Consider the following 17101-nt stretch of genomic DNA (forward strand, 5'->3'; position numbering starts at 1 on the left):
CTGCCACTGCGTATCAGTGGTTAGATACAGTTTAAAGCTCCCTCTACATTATCCACATCAAACACTCCCAGGACAGGTACAGCACGGGGTTAGATACAGAGTAAAGCTCCCTCTACACTGTCCCCATCAAACATTCCCAGGACAGGTGCAGCACGGGGTTAGATACAGAGTAAAGCTCCCTCTACACTGTCCCCATCAAACACTCTCAGGACAGGTACAGCACAGGGTTAGCTACAGAGTAAAGCTCCCTCTATACTGTCCCCCATCAAACACTCCCAGGACAGGTACAGCACAGGGTTAGATACAGAGTAAAGCTCCCTCTACACTGTTCCCCCATCAAACACTCCCAGGACAGGTAAAGCACGGGGTTAGCTACAGAGTAAAGCTCCCTCTCCACTGTCCCCATCAAACACTCCCAGGACAGGTACAGCACGGGGTTAGATACAGAGTAAAGCTCCCTCTACACTGTCCCCATCCCAGGACAGGTACAGCACAGGGTTACTACAGAGTAAAGCTCCCTCTATACTGTCCTCATCAAACACTCCCAGCACAGGTACAGCACAGGGTTAGATACAGAGTAAAGCTCCCTCTACACTGTCCCCCATCAAACACTCTCAGGGCAGGTACAGCATGGGGTTAGATACAGAGTAAAGCTCCCTCTACACTTTCCGCCATCAAACACTCCCAGGACAGGTACAGCACGAGGTTAGGTACAGAGTAAAGCTCTCTCTACACTGTCCCCCATCAAACACTCCCAGGACAGGTACAGCACGGGGTTAGATACAGAGTAAAGCTCCCTCTACACTGTCCCCCATCAAACACTCTCAGGACAGGTACAGCACAGGGTTAGCTACAGAGTAAAGCTCCCTCTACACTGTCCCCATCAAACATTCCCAGGACAGGTGCAGCACGGGGTTAGATACAGAGTAAAGCTCCCTCTATACTGTCCCCCATCAAACATTTCCAGGACAGGTAAAGCACAGAGTTAGATACAGAGTAAAGCTTCCTCTACACTGTCCCCATCAAACACTCCCAGGACAGGTAAAGCACGGGGTTAGCTACAGAGTAAAGCTCCCTCTCCACTGTCCCCATCAAACACTCCCAGGACAGGTACAGCACGGGGTTAGATACAGAGTAAAGCTCCCTCTACACTGTCCCCATCAAACACTCCCAGGACAGGTACAGCACAGGGTTACTACAGAGTAAAGCTCCCTCTATACTGTCCTCATCAAACACTCCCAGCACAGGTACAGCACAGGGTTAGATACAGAGTAAAGCTCCCTCTACACTGTCCCCCATCAAACACTCTCAGGACAGGTACAGCACGGGGTTAGATACAGAGTAAAGCTCCCTCTACACTGTCCCCCATCAAACACTCTCAGGGCAGGTACAGCATGGGGTTAGATACAGAGTAAAGCTCCCTCTACACTGTCCCCCATCAAACACTCTCAGGACAGGTACAGCACGGGGTTAGATACAGAGTAAAGCTCCCTCTACACTGTCCCCCATCAAACACTCCCAGGACAGGTACAGCACGGGGTTAGATACAGAGTAAAGCTCCCTCTACACTGTCCCCCATCAAACACTCCCAGGACAGGTACAGCACGGGGTTAGATACAGAGTAAAGCTCCCTCTATCTCAGAACCCGAACAGTACACACAACGCTATTTTGGCCTCTTTTTAGGTCAAACCAAATAAACAAACTCAGATTAAGTCAGGACAAAGTAAAAGGGGCAGCTCCCCAAAAGGAGGGGAACAGCCCGAACAAAAATCAAAGTACAAAGGAAACTTAAAGACATCAAATCATAATGTGATTATTAGGGTCGATAATGCACCCCAACCCTTGCGGTGCCCAACGGGCGCGGAAGGTGTCAACCGTGCCCATGGACACCGCATGCTCCCTCTCCAGGGACACCTGGCCGCGAACGTAGCCGCGGTAGAGGGACAGACAGTCAGGATGGACGGCCCCCTCGATCGCCCACTGCCTGGACCTGTAATGGCGCGTTTCGCCAGGCCCAGGAGCAGGTTCACGAGGAGGTCGCCATCCCGACCCTCCCCTCTCTGCACCGGGTGTCTGTAGATCAGGAGCGTGGGACTGAAGTGCAAACAAAACATCAATAAAAGGTTTTTGAGGAAAACAAAAAGGGAGTGCAGCCTAAGACACACAACATAGACGTGGTCCACGGACTCCACAAGGCCGCAGAAAGGGCAGTCTTCGGAGCCCGTGAGCCAGTGAATCCTACGATTGTGCGGCACTGCTGCATGCATCACCCTCCACCCCAGGTCCCCGATGTAATTGGGGGAGATCCCTCCGTAGAGGGACCTCCACTGGGGACCTCCGCCGCCCGACGGCAACAAGGCCCGCCAAGGTGTATCCGGGCGACAGGCGAGGACGCGGTAGTGGAAGGTGGGCAGCAGCAGCCCGCACAGGAAACACCTCCGCGCGGTGGAAAAAGGCACGGAGTTCAACTGGCCTGACAGCAGGAAGAGAGGGAGTAGGGAGACTAAGATTATAACAGAGGTCAGAACACTGGGAGTGAACTGGGAAACAGCAGGATGCTGCGATAAGGAGGCAGTCAGGTTGTTATTGTGAAGTGATGGTATGAAATGAGCTAATGGAGCTTCTTGTGCTGGCATGAGTTTTCAGAGTTGAGTGCCGGACTTCCTGCAATATCTTTTACATCTCATTCCAACGATCCTGCAGGTCATGTTTCATCAGACCAAGAGAGAGACAAACCAGTTATCTGTTTCCAGTGTGACTTCATTGGCCACTGACTAGATAAATTCACCGAATACTGGCAAATTCTAGCTTGACCTCATAGAGGTGAAAGGTTGAGCAAACTTGTCAAAGTTCAGTAAGTGGAGAGTATAAATATCCACTCCTGGGAGCTCTGGTTAGGTTGTCAGTTAAATATCTGATGCTGCGTTTTATATATTCTCCTCTCAAACATTACTGTTAATAGTTTGGAATCCAGCGCAGTGTGAATTCATGATTGTCTATTTTACAGCCTCTCACTGCCACCTGCTGGTCATTCCATTCAGTCAGTCAATCCCTCGGCACCAGGAGGACATTCACCACGCTTCGTGTCCTCAGGTGACTCTGCAGGCCAGTTCTGGTGCAGAGAGGGCAAGAGCTGCCCTGATGACAAGGGGCATCTTGAGCCAGAACTCTGCCCTCCTCTCCTTTTACTTTTGTTGCTTCTCCACTGTAGAGTTTATCTGGTCAGTTCTAACTATGTCGAAACTGGCAGAATGTGGCACCACCAAAGGACACAATTAGTGGCAAGTTCCTCCCAAACACCACTGTCAATTTGCCCCTTTCTCAATGAAACTTTCTTGTGCTGCGAAGTTGTAAAATTGTAAAATGCTTGGGAGAAAACATTGCATGGTCCCTTTAAAAGGTGGTGTTCTTTCTGTCCTTAGAAAGTTAAAAAAATGCAAATACATATGGGGTGCCCAGAATGAAACATTTATATAGAAAGGCCAAGCAGCAGTGTTACCAAGGCAACAGGCTTTCAAGCTTTTGAATTTTTTTTAAATTCAGCCAATCAATTTGAATTAGGCACTTAGATACCAAGAACCTATTAAATTTAAATCTGATGGTTTTGGCAACCTCGGACCAATCCTATTGTGGGAAATATTGATAAATCATCACAGGTATAAAAGGAAGTTGGTAGTGGGACAAGGAGGGAGAGCAACTACCACCTGCCACAGCTCATAGCTCTTAGCCTCACCTGGATAGCAAAGGTTCCAAAGAAGAAGGAAGCATCAACAGAGAAGGCCCAGAATATTCCAGAAGACACAAAACCTGGTTGTAATTTAGAGTGACTAAACTTCTATTTTTTGTTAATGAGTGGGAATTGTATTTGTTGGAACAGCATTCCATTAAAATCGTGTTTTATTCAGTTTGTTGATAGTTTAGTTAACTTGTTCACTGTTAGATAAATGAATTGTTACTTGTTGATTTGAGAAAGTGTGTCCGGGAGTTATTTTGATTTAACCACTAAAAGTTGAAGAGCAGATTGTATCGCTTCACGCTCACTTTTTACAGGTTGTAGGGCGAGATACTCCTCTTTGTGTGGTTAGGTGTTAGTTCTCAGAGGGGGGGATCCACCTCCGCTTCATGACAATAGAGTCCTCCTCGGATTGGATGTCATCTTAACTTGTGAAAAGAGGATCTGTTTTGGAAGTTGATTATCCACCATCAGGATGCAGTGTCCAGACCAGAGGAGTTGATTATCTGTCATCAGGCTGCAGTGTCCAGACCAGAGGAGTTGATTATCTGACATCAGGATGCAGTGTCCAGACCAGAGGAGTTGATTATCCACCATCAGGATGCCGTGTCCAGACCGGAGGAGCTGATTTTGCATGATCATGTTGACTCTGCTGAAAGATTTGGCCTCAGTGAGGATTCTGGTGTTTGTTCTCCTGTCTTACCACTTGACTTTGAGCATCTGCAGTGACACGGCTGGTGGAAATTCTCCAGTGGCTGGAGGTGCGTTTGCTCAGTGACCCAAGTCTCACTGTCATATAGAACGAGTGGTGCCAACAACAGCGTTTCAGATTAAAGCCTACATCATATGAAGAAGATCTCTGTTGTTGAAGACCGACTGCGTAACATTTGGAAGATTTTGGTGCAGTTGTTTCTGGTGTTGAATATCCAGTTTGATGGTGGCCTTTTGAGAAAGGCAGCTGCCCAGATTTTGGAAGTGTTCAATCGTTTCCAAAGTCTTCCCATTAATAACAGTCGCTGAGGATGTAGGTGCCGCTCTGGGGAGGCCTGGTGAGCTTTGCTGATGTCGGGTGAGATACAAACCCTTTTGTTTGCAGAGTTGAGGTGGTCTGAATGTTGCTCGCAGTGTAGGTCCCACAATGTCATCAGCATAAGTCATGGATCTGCTAGAGAGTCACGTGAAGAGGTACCTCTCAGCCTGTTGAGGTTGAAAAGCTTCCTCTCAATCTGAAGCACCATCCCCTTTGTTGGAAACCAGTGAGTTCCACGACCAAGCTGAGGCAGATAGTTAGAGAAACAGCACAATCATACAAACTCGATGGCCATTCAGATAGCATGGTTTTGATCTCCAATCCATTGTAAAGGACACTGCTGTCATGCAGGAGTCACGGGGCAGTAACAAATTTTGCAGGATATCAGGATCTCTGGAAAACTTTCCAAAGGGCTTTGCAGGTGACGGAGGCAAAGACCTTCGACAGATCAACAAAGACCACGTGAAGCACTTTGTGTTTTTCCAGAAACTTTACTTGGATTTGTGGAGCTACGAAGATCATATTGGAGTTTGCCCGAAACCACTTTGGCTCTTTGGAAGTAAAGTCTTTGCCGATGAGTAAGTGATGGTGCAGGAGGTGTGATGATACTGTGCTTTTAAGAACAGTATTTGTGTCATGTTTCTTCTGAAGGGACTGTTTTGTACTCTGGTAATGATGCGAATTGTCTACAGCCAGCTGCCCACCTGCTGATTCTGAGAAGGTGAATTGCTCCTAATAATTGCACTGTTTATTTTATTCTGGGGTAATGCATTCACTTTATATTAGGATTGTTCCTGGAGTTTTCAGAGTAATGTTTGATTAGATTGACTGACAAGAGAATTGTGTGTGTGGGTGGAGCTAGGCTTACAGACTTAGCAAACTTTCTAATCAGACCCCCCACATTTTCCTCCAGATTATTTATATATACGACAAACAACAGAGGTCCCTGCACTGGACCCTGCAGAACACCACTAACTACAGATCCCCATTCTGAAAAACACCCATGCACTGCTACTCTCTGTCTTCTATAACCAAGCCAGTCCTGTATCCATCCAGCCAGCCCACCCCGAATCCCATGAGGTTTTAGTTTTTGTACCAGTCTGCCACGTGGGACCTTGTCAAACGCTTTAACCTAAACCTAACGCTTTACTAAAATCCATATAAACTTCATCCACAGCCCTTCCCACATCAATTGTCTTTGTCAGCTCTTCAAAAAACTCAATCAAGTTGGTGAGACATGACTGTCCCCATACAAAACCATGCTGCCTGTCACTAACAGTCCATTTTCTTCCAAATGTGCATGTATCCTGAACCTCGGTATCTTTTCCAAAAGCTTCCCCACCACTGACGTCAGCCTATAATTTCCTGGATTATCCCTGCTTCCTTTCTTAAACAAGGTAACAACATTGGCAATTCTCCAGTCCTCTGGAACATCGCTTGTGGTCAAAGAGGATGTGAAGATATCTGCTAAGGTCCCAGCTATTTCTTCCCTTGCCTCCCGCAGTAACCTGGGATAGATGGCATCCACTGTTAAATTTTCTGTATTTCTTGAAGGATTTTTGGTGTTTGGGCTCATGGTGGAATGTACACGTCCCTGCTCTGTCCTGCAGTTGTTTGGCTTGGGTGATAGGCACATCTTTCCGATCCCAGGCTAGAACAATGGCATCGTCCAGAAGGTAACAAGACTTGGATCAGGGATGTTTCCACATTATATTTCTTTCTAATGGCGACCCGGGTTCAGTCTATTCGCTGAGAGGGGGAAGACCATTGGCATTTAAATCCTTCATTCCTCTTTTTACGATGGTATAGTGGCAGCAACTCTGGCATCAGAATCTGCCAGCAGAATCAGTTTGTCTTGTTTTGGGACAGCTGGCAGTGCAGATGCTGATCTGCATAAAAGAGTTCTTTAGTTTTGTCAGCAGAATCAAGTGTAAGAGCATTTGGTCCATCAGTTGTCACTAAGCTGAAGGTGTGTGATCATGGGTCATTCATTATAGCCATTTGAAAGGTCTGTAAGTATACCAGTGATTCTGTTTACGATGGTGAACCCAACTCTCTGGATACAATGATCTTCCTCTGCTTTTCCCTTCCAGAAGAAAATATGTCTCAAAAAAGGAGACATGTTGAAGCTTTTCATTTGGTACTCATCAGAGCACTTTGCCAGGATACGGATATATAGGGAAAGCAACAATTTATACTGTATAAGAGAGTGCTGATTGGTTGGCAAGTGGACTCTGATTGGTAGAGGGATAAATGACAGCCATTCGCAGATTCATTCCCTCGGGCAATGCTTTGACCAATCAAGGTCAAGCTACCTGGTTTAAATTTCAAACAATGTTCGGCAGTTATCTGTCAGAAACTATCAACTGGTGCATTCTCCACAGCAACACCTTTACCAGAGTCAACTTGCCAGTCAATCAGTACTCTCTTCTCATACAGCACAAATTGTTTTTTCCCTTTATAACGGGTATTCTTGCAAAGAGTTCTGATGAGTGCAAGACAAAAAGCTTCAACATCTCTTTTTTCAGCGATGCTCAAGTTGTGTATTAGCAAATGACAAAGTGTATCCTCGCCCTTCTTCTCTAAGCTGCCTTTCCGAGGGAGTTGGGTTTCACAGAGAGCAGTAACATCGATGTTCGAAATGATGGCAGTTCTCTCATCACATTCACAGTTTTCATCGCCTGTCGAGGGGTGCGCAGAAAATCACGTCTTTTATTGCTCGTGTGTTTTTGTCCACAGGGGCGGTGGTCCCACTGGGTACAGTTTCCCAGGCTGGACACAGCTATGGTTGTGGCATTTTTTTGGCCCTTCCTCAGCTGAGGTGAGCAGAGGGGACCCGAAAATATTCTGTTCAGTGGTGGATGCTGTTGCCAGGGAGCAACTTCTGTCTCAAATCCAAGAGTTCAGCAGCCTTCTGACCTCCTCTCCCTCCAGGACGAGAGAGTTCTCCGGAGAGAAGGTCACAGCCCTGTTTCCACCATCACCAGTGGGCTTTTCTATTTCCCGAGCAGATGATTGCAGTTGGTTCACAGTCAACAACCACACAATCTTGATGGGTTTGCAATCTTTACCCAATGGCGTGGCAAGCCATGCCTACTCTACAGTACCAATCCCAGTGCTGCCATCTTTACCCTTCACAGATGTTGACGTTCGCAGGAACTTTATTCATCCACAAGTTCCACTGATTTGAAACCTGCATCTTAATGGAGGTTGGTCTCTCTGGAGGTCAGAGCAGCAGATTCACCCCATGCAGGGCTTTAGTTAGAGGGATCCTGGTAGAAGGATAAGCTGGGAGCCCAGCCACAACCGATTTGTCACCCGGGATAGGGGAAGGCAGAATTTAACAGAATTCTCCAAGTCCATACAGTAAAATCAGGCTGAATTAACCTCAGCACAGATATTACTGAGTGATTATCAAAGCAAATTACTGCGGATGCTGGAATCTGAAACCAAAAGAGAAAATCTCAGCAGGTCTGGCAGCATCTGTAAGGAGAGAAAAGAGCTGACGTTTCGAGTCCAGGTGACTCTTTGTCAAAGCTAAAAGGCACAGAAAGTGGGAGATATTTATACTGCAGGGTGAGGGAATGAAAGATGAGTCATAGCCACAGAAACCAGGGGAAAAGACTGCTAATGGCTGTCCACAGAGAGAATAAAGGGTAAATAAAGTCTTTTCCCCCCGGTTTCTGTGGCTATCATAGAATCATAGAAACCCTACAGTGCAGAAGGAGGCCATTCGGCCCATCGAGTCTGCACCGACCACAATCCCACCCAGGCCCTACCCCCACATATTTTACCCGCTAATCCCTCTAACCTACACATCCCAGGACTCTAAGGGGCAATTTCTTAACCTGGCCAATCAACCTAACCCGCACATCTTTGGACTGTGGGAGGAAACCGGAGCACCCGGAGGAAACCCACACAGACACGAGGAGAATGTGCAAACTCCACACAGACAGTGACCCGAGCCGGGAATCGAACCCGGGACCCTGGAGCTGTGAAGCAGCAGTGCTAACCACTGTGCTACCGTGCCGCCCCATGAGCTATGACTCACCTTTCATTCCCTCCCCTGCAGTATAAATATCTCCCACTTTCTATGCCTTCTGGCTTTGACAAAGGGTCACCTGGACTCGAAACGTCAGCTCTTTTCTCTCCATACAGATGCTGCCAGACCTGCTGAGATTTTCCAGTGTTTTCTCTTTTGGTTCCTGAGCGAGTAGTCTATTTGTGACATTCTTAGCACAGTGTATTCAGGGACAGTGCCACATATTTAAATGAAGGAACAATATTTTCAAAGAAGAATCAGTTAAATGAATATCAATATTCACGAGTAGAAAGCAGCTTGCCAAAAATTCACCATTCACAAATACCCATTTATCAGTGCACACACTGCCTCTCCCTCGCTTTTAGGCACAGCAGCTTGTGAGCAGCCAACATCAGGAGAAAAAGAGAATTTAATTTCCTTAAAACAGAGCTCTGTGAGAGCGAGTGCCAACCTCCCTGAACAAGGAGATTCTGCAGCAGAGTGATGCTCTATGCTGCCAACAGAGGGCAGTGGTGGACTGTGGCCCAATGGTCGCTCTCAGGATGTTCCCAGGCAGATCTCGGCTGTGGCTCTGGAACAAGTCAGTCTCATCTCGAGATCGTATAGAATAGTGAGCATGTAAAATCAATTGGACAGTACGAAACGGGAATTCCAGCTGTTTCAAACTTCAAATAACTGTGAGCTCTGGCTCCAGGGGTTATACTCTCTCAGCACAGAAGAAGCATAACCTCAGCGTTATACAGTGAGTGCCGCACTGTCAGAGGGTCAGAGCTGAGGGAGTGCCGCACTGTCAGAGGGTCAGAGCTGAGGGAGTGCCGCACTGTCAGAGGGTCAGAGCTGAGGGAGTGCCGCACTGTCAGAGGGTCAGAGCTGAGGGAGTGCCGCACTGTCAGAGGGTCAGTACTGAGAGAGTGCCGCACTGTCAGAGGGTCAGAGCTGAGGGAGTGCCGCACTGTCAGAGGGTCAGTGCTGAGGGAGTGCCGCACTGTCAGAGGGTCAGTGCTGAGGGCATGTCGCACTGTCAGAGGGTCAGTACTGAAGGAGTGCCACACTGTCAGAGGGTCAGTGCTGAGGGAGTGCCGCACTGTCAGAGGGTCAGTACTAGGGAGTGCTGCACTGTCAGAGAGTCAGTACTGAGGGAGTGCTGCACTGTCAGTGGGTCAGTGCTGAGGGAGTGCCGCACTGTCAGAGGGTCAGTGCTGAGGGAGTGCTGCTCTGTCAGAGGGTCAGTGCTGAGGGAGTGCCGCACTGTCAGAGGGTCAGTGCTGAGGGAGTGCTGCTCTGTCAGAGGGTCAGTGCTGAGGGAGTGCCGCACTGTCAGAGGGTCAGTGCTGAGGGAGTGCTGCACTGTCAGAGGGTCAGTGCTGAGGGAGTGCCGCACTGTCAGAGGGTCAGTGCTGAGGGAGTGCTGCACTGTCAGAGGGTCAGTACTGAGGGAGTGCCGCACTGTCAGAGGGTCAGTGCTGAGGGAGTGCTGCACTGTCAGAGGGTCAGTGCTGAGGGAGTGCTGCTCTGTCAGAGGGTCAGTGCTGAGGGAGTGCCGCACTGTCAGAGGGTCAGTGCTGAGGGAGTGCTGCACTGTCAGAGGGTCAGTGCTGAGGGAGTGCCGCACTGTCAGAGGGTCAGTGCTGAGGGAGTGCTGCACTGTCAGAGGGTCAGTACTGAGGGAGTGCCGCACTGTCAGAGGGTCAGTGCTGAGGGAGTGCTGCACTGTCAGAGGGTCAGTGCTGAGGGAGTGCCTCACTGTCAGAGGGTCAGTACTGAGGGAGTGCTGCACTGTCAGAGGGTCAGTACTGAGGGAGTGCTGCACTGTCAGAGGGTCAGTGCTGAGGGAGTGCCGCACTGTCAGAGGGTCAGTGCTGAGGGAGTGCCGCACTGTCAGAGGGTCAGTACTGAGGGAGTGCTGCACTGTCAGAGGGTCAGTACTGAGGGAGTGCTGCACTGTCAGAGGGTCAGTACTGAGGGAGTGCTGCACTGTCAGAGGGTCAGTGCTGAGGGAGTGCTGCACTGTCAGAGGGTCAGTGCTGAGGGAGTGCTGCACTGTCAGAGGGTCAGTACTGAGGGAGTGCTGCACTGTCAGAGGGTCAGTGCTGAGGGAGTGCCGCACTGTCAGAGGGTCAGTGCTGAGGGAGTGCTGCACTGTCAGAGGGTCAGTGCTGAGGGAGTGCCGCACTGTCAGAGGGTCAGTGCTGAGGGAGTGCTGCACTGTCAGAGGGTCAGTGCTGAGGGAGTGCTGCACTGTCAGAGGGTCAGTGCTGAGGGAGTGCCGCACTGTCAGAGGGTCAGTGCTGAGGGAGTGCCGCACTGTCAGAGGGTCAGTGCTGAGGGAGTGCTGCACTGTCAGAGGGTCAGTACTGAGGGAGTGCTGCACTGTCAGAGGATCAGTACTGAGGGAGTGCTGCACTGTCAGAGGGTCAGTACTGAGGGAGTGCTGCACTGTCAGAGGGTCAGTGCTGAGGGAGTGCTGCACTGTCAGAGGGTCAGTGCTGAGGGAGTGCTGCACTGTCAGAGGGTCAGTACTGAGGGAGTGCTGCACTGTCAGAGGGTCAGTGCTGAGGGAGTGCCGCACTGTCAGAGGGTCAGTGCTGAGGGAGTGCTGCACTGTCAGAGGGTCAGTGCTGAGGGAGTGCCGCACTGTCAGAGGGTCAGTGCTGAGGGAGTGCTGCACTGTCAGAGGGTCAGTGCTGAGGGAGTGCTGCACTGTCAGAGGGTCAGTGCTGAAGGAGTGCCGCACTGTCAGAGGGTCAGTGCTGAGGGAGTGCCGCACTGTCAGAGGGTCAGTGCTGAGGGAGTGCTGCACTGTGGAAGGTAAAACATTAGGAGTGGGATGCTCAGCCTGGGTCCGGCCCTGTACTCACGATGCCATTCTGAACACTGAAACCCAGCTGATACTTGAGGTCAGGACGTTTGATCAGCACGGTGGTGACAGGAGGGCAGCTCACAATGTTCAGCTGAACCTGAAGCTGGTTCTTCAAACCCTGAAAAACAAGAAATGTTGTTAATTAATCAGGAGCGAGGGATTTGAATCACTGACCTCAGACACTCAGGATCAATCCCTGGTCTCAACTGGGATGAGGCTGCGAGGATTGGAGTCTTCTGAGGAATGAGGAACAACCGATTACTCTGGTCTGAGAGAGGGAGTCTGTGTCTGGGTGTGTGTCTGTGTGTGGGAGGGAGGGAATCTGTGTGTGTGTGAGAGAGAGGGAGTCTGTGTGTGTGTGTGTGTGTGTGTGGGAGGGAGGGAATCTGTGTGTGTGTGTGTGGGGGAGGGAGGGAGTCTGTGTGTGTGTGAGAGAGAGGGAATGTGTGTGTGTGTGTAAGAGAGGGAGTCTGTGTCTGGGTGTGAGAGAGGGAGTCTGTGTGTGTGTGTGAGAGGGAGTCTGTGTGTGTGTGTGAGAGCGGGAGTCTGTGTACGTGAGAGAGGGAGTCTGTGTGTACATGAGAGAGGTAGTCTGTGTGTGGGTGTGAGAGAGGGAATCTGTGTACGTGAGAGAGGTAGTCTGTGTGTGTGTGTGAGAGAGGGAGACTGTGTGTATGTGAGAGAGGGAGTCTGTGTGTGTGTGTGAGAGAGGGAGTCTGTGTGTGTGTGTGTGAGAGGGAGTCTGTGTGTATGTGAGAGAGGGAGTCTGTGTGTATGTGAGAGAGGGAGTCTGTGTGTGTGTGTGAGAGGGAGTCTGTGTGTACGTGAGAGAGGGAGTCTGTGTGTGTGTGAGAGAGGGAGTCTGTGTGTACGTGAGAGAGGGAGTCTGTGTGTGTGTGAGAGAGAGGGAGTCTGTGTCTGGGTGTGAGAGAGGGAGTCTGTGTGTGTGTGAGAGAGGGTGGATATTTAGGCAAGAAGTGCATTAAGAGGATCAGGATGAGCTCTGGGTCTGCATGGTGGTCATGATGTGGAGATGCTGGCGTTGGACTGGGGTAAGCACAGTAAGAAGTCTCACAACACCAGGTTAAAGTCCAACAGGTTTATTTGGTAGCAAATACCATAAGCTTTCGGAGCGCTGCCCCTTCGTCAGATGGAGTGGTCTCTGTTCTCCAGCAGTGCACAGAGACACAGAAATCAAGTTACAGAATACTAATTAGAATGCAAATCTCTACAGCCAGCCAGGTCTTAAAGGTACAGATAATGTGGGTGGAGGGAGCATTCAACACAGGTTAAAGAGATGTGTATTGTCTCCAGACAGAACGGCCAGTGAGATTCTACAAGCCCAGGAGGCAAGCTGTAGGGGTTACTGATAATGTGACATAAATCCAACATCCCGGTTTAGGCCGTCCTCATGTGTGCGGAACTTGGCTATCAGTTTCTGCTCAGCGACTCTGCGCTGTCGTGTGTCGTGAAGGCCGCCTTGGAGAACGCTTACCTGAAGATCCAAGGCTGAATGCCCGTGACTGCTGAAGTGCTCCCCCACAGGAAGAGAACAGTCTTGCCTGGTGATTGTCGAGCGGTGTTCATTCATCCGTTGTCGTAGCGTCTGCATGGTTTCCCCAATGTACCATGCCTCGGGACATCCTTTCTTGCAGCGTATCAGGTAGACAACGTTGGCCGAGTTGCAAGAGTAGGTACCGTGTACCTGCTAGATGGTGTTCTCACGTGAGATGATGGCATCCGTGTCGATGATCCGGCACGTCTTGCAGAGGTTGCTGTGGCAGGGTTGTGTGGTGTCGTGGTCACTGTTCTCCTGAAGGCTGGGTAGTTTGCTGCGGACAATGGTCTGTTTGAGGTTGTGCGGTTGTTTGAAGGCAAGAAGTGGGGGTGTGGGGATGGCCTTGGCGAGATGTTCGTCTTCATCAATGACATGTTGAAGGCTCCGGAGGAGATGCCGTAGCTTCTCCGCTCCGGGGAAGTACTGGACGACGAAGGGTACTCTGTCCACTGTGTCCCGTGTTTGTCTTCTGAGGAGGTTGGTGCGGTTTTTTGCTGTGGCGCGTCGGAACTGTTGATCGATGAGTCGAGCGCCATATCCTGTTCTTATGAGGGCATCTTTCAGCGTCTGGAGGTGTCTGTTGCGATCTTCCTCATCCAAGCAGATCCTGTGTATTCGGAGGGCTTGTCCGTAGGGGATGGCTTCTTTAACGTGTTTAGGGTGGAAGCTGGAGGCATGGTACCTTGTCCCGAGTGTGTGTGATAGAGGGAATCTGTGTGTGTGTGTGAGAGAGGGAATCTGTGTGTGTGTGTGAGAGAGGGAATCTGTGTGTGTGTGTGAGAGAGGGAATCTGTGTGTGTGTGTGAGAGAGGGAATCTGTGTGTGTGTGTGAGAGAGGGAATCTGTGTGTGTGTGTGAGAGAGGGAGTCTGTGTGTGTGTGTGAGAGAGGGAATCTGTGTGTGTATGTGAGAGAGGGAATCTGTGTGTGTGTGTGAGAGAGGGAGTCTGTGTGTGTGTGAGAGAGGGAATGTGTGTGTGTGTGTGTGTGAGAGAGGGAATCTGTGTGTGTGTTTGAGAGAGGGAATCTGTGTGTGTGTGAGAGAGGGAGTCTGTGTGTGTGTGAGAGAGGGAATCTCTGTGTGTGTGTGAGAGAGGGAATCTGTGTGTGTGTGTGAGAGAGGGAATCTGTGTGTGTGTTTGAGAGAGGGAATCTGTGTGTGTGTGAGAGAGGGAGTCTGTGTGTGTGTGAGAGAGGGAGTCTGTGTGTGGGTGTGAGAGAGGGAATCTGTGTATGTGAGAGAGGGAATCTGTGTGTGTGTGTGAGAAAGGGAGTCTGTGTGTGTATGTGAGAGAGGGAGTCTGTGTGTGTGTGTGAGAGAGGGAATCTCTGTGTATGTGAGAGAGGGAGTCTGTGTGTGTATGTGGGAGAGGGAATCTGTGTGTGTATGTGGGAGAGGGAATCTGTGTGTGTATGTGAGAGAGGGAATCTCTGTGTGTGTTCTGACCTGACCTGTGTGTGTGTGAGAGAGGGAATCTGTGTGTGTATGTGAGAGAGGGAGTCTGTGTGTGTATGTGGGAGAGGGAATCTGTGTGTGTATGTGAGAGAGGGAATCTGTGTGTGTGTGAGAGAGGGAGTCTGTGTGTGTGTGAGAGAGGGAATCTACTCCCTCTCTCACACACACACACAGATTCCCTCTCTCTCACACACACACACACACACACACACACACACACAGATTCTCTCTCTCACACACACACACACAGACTCCCTCTCTCACATACACACACAGATTCCCTCTCTCACACACACACAGACTCCCTCTCTCACACACACACAGACTCCCTCTCTCACACACACACACACGGATTCCCTCTCTCACACACACACACAGATTCCCTCTCTCACACACACACACAGATTCCCTCTCTCACACACACACACACACACAGGTCAGAACATTGAATACAGGAATTGGGACATCTTGTTGAAGTTGTACAAGACATTAGGAAGGCCACACTTAGAATACTGTGTACAGTTCTAGTCACCCTATTGTAGAAAGGATATTATTAAACTAGAAAGAGTGCAGAAAAGATTTACTAGGATGCTACCGGGACTTGATGGTTTAAGTTATAAGGAGAGGCTGAATAGCCTGGGACTTTATTCTCTGGCGCGTAGAATGCTTAGGGGTGACCTTATAGAGGTCTATAAAATAATGAGGGGCATAGATCAGCTAGATAGTCAATATCTTTTCCCAAAGGTGGGGGAGTCTAAAACTAGAGGGCATAGATTTAAGGTGAGAGGGGAGAGATACAAAAGTGTCCACACACGTGATACATGTCCCGAGGCATGGTACATTGGGGAAACCATGCAGACGCTACGACAACGGATGAATGAACACCGCTCGACAATCACCAGGCAAGACTGTTCTCTTCCTGTGGGGGAGCACTTCAGCAGTCACGGGCATTCAGCCTTGGATCTTCAGGTAAGCGTTCTCCAAGGCGGCCTTCACGACACACGACAGCGCAGAGTCGCTGAGCAGAAACTGATAGCCAAGTTCCGCACACATGAGGATGGCCTAAACCGGGATGTTGGATTTATGTCACATTATCAGTAACCCCTACAGCTTGCCTCCTGGGCTTGTAGAATCTCACTGGCCGTTCTGTCTGGAGACAATACACATCTCTTTAACCTGTGTTTAATGCTCCCTCCACCCACATTATCTGTACCTTTAAGACCTGGCTGGCTGTAGAGATTTGCATTCTAATTAGTATTCTGTAACTTGATTTCTGTGTCTGTGCACTGCTGGAGAACAGAGACCACTCCATCTGACGAAGGAGCAGTGCTCCGAAAGCTCGTGCTACCAAATAAACCTGTTGGACTTTAACCTGGTGTTGTGAGACTTCTTACTCTGCATGGTGGAACAATGTACTGACAGTCCCTGTCGGAGAGGACACGGGAATATTGGATTCAGATGAGTGTTCTGATGATTCACTGGAATGTTTCCCAACAATGGGCAGCATCCTCGGGACAGGAGTGACATTCTGGGGTAGAGCTGGAGGAGGGAGTTCAGCACTGCCTCAGGGATCACGTGCTGGGAGCTGGGGTGGGTTGGGGGGGCTAGTGGGACATCAAAAATAGGAGGAGGAGTAGGCCATTCAGCCCATCGAGTCTGCTCTATCGTCAATATGGTCATGGCTAATGCACCATTCCCTGCTCTATCCCCATGTCCCTGGATGTTTTTAAATATATAGAAACCTAATGATCTCAGCCTTGAACTTGACTGAACCTCCACAGTTCTCTGAGACAGAGAATTCCAAACATTCACCACCCTCTGAGTGAAGAAATTCCTCCTCATCTCAGTCCTAAATGCTCCTTACTCTGAGACTATCCCCTGGTTCCAGACCCCCAGCCAGGGGTAACATCCTTCCTGCATTTATCTTAGTGAACCCTGTGTTTGAATGAGATCATCCCTCATTCTTCCAAACCCCAGAGAATAAAGGCCCAGTCGATTAAACCTTTCCTCACAGGACAATCCCTCCATCCCAGTAATTAATTCAGTCAAACTGTTGCACTCTGCTGTGGCAAGTTATCTTTCCTTTGTTAAGGAGACCAAAAGTGCACACAATACAACTGGGGAGAGTTGGGGAGAGTTATCGAACAAAGAGATCTAGAGGTACAGGTTCATAGCTCCTTGAAAGTGGAGTCACAGGTGGACAGAGTGGTGAAGAAGGCATTCGGCACGCTTGGTTTCATTGGTCAGAACATTGAATACAGGAATTGGGACATCTTGTTGAAGTTGTACAAGACATTAGGAAGGCCACACTTAGAATACTGTGTAGAGTTCTGGTCACCCTATTATAGAAAGGATATTATTAAACTAGAAAGAGTGCAGAAAAGATTGACTAGGATGCTACCGGGACTTGATGGTTTAAGTT

At 49.5% G+C, this 17101-nt stretch overlaps 1 protein-coding gene across 1 annotated transcript in view; it reads right to left on the reverse strand.

Annotated features, from left to right (window-relative positions):
- Positions 1–17101, reverse strand: part of apba2b (amyloid beta (A4) precursor protein-binding, family A, member 2b) — a 114527-nt gene that overhangs the window by 2989 nt on the left and 94437 nt on the right. Inside the window, exon 11 of the mRNA XM_078199874.1 lies at positions 11665–11784. Within this exon, the coding sequence (XP_078056000.1) occupies positions 11665–11784 (120 nt within the window). The remainder of the gene's footprint in view (positions 1–11664; positions 11785–17101) is intronic.

This window comes from Mustelus asterias, chromosome 29, assembly GCF_964213995.1.
Source record: "Mustelus asterias chromosome 29, sMusAst1.hap1.1, whole genome shotgun sequence".
Taxonomy (NCBI): domain Eukaryota; kingdom Metazoa; phylum Chordata; class Chondrichthyes; order Carcharhiniformes; family Triakidae; genus Mustelus; species Mustelus asterias.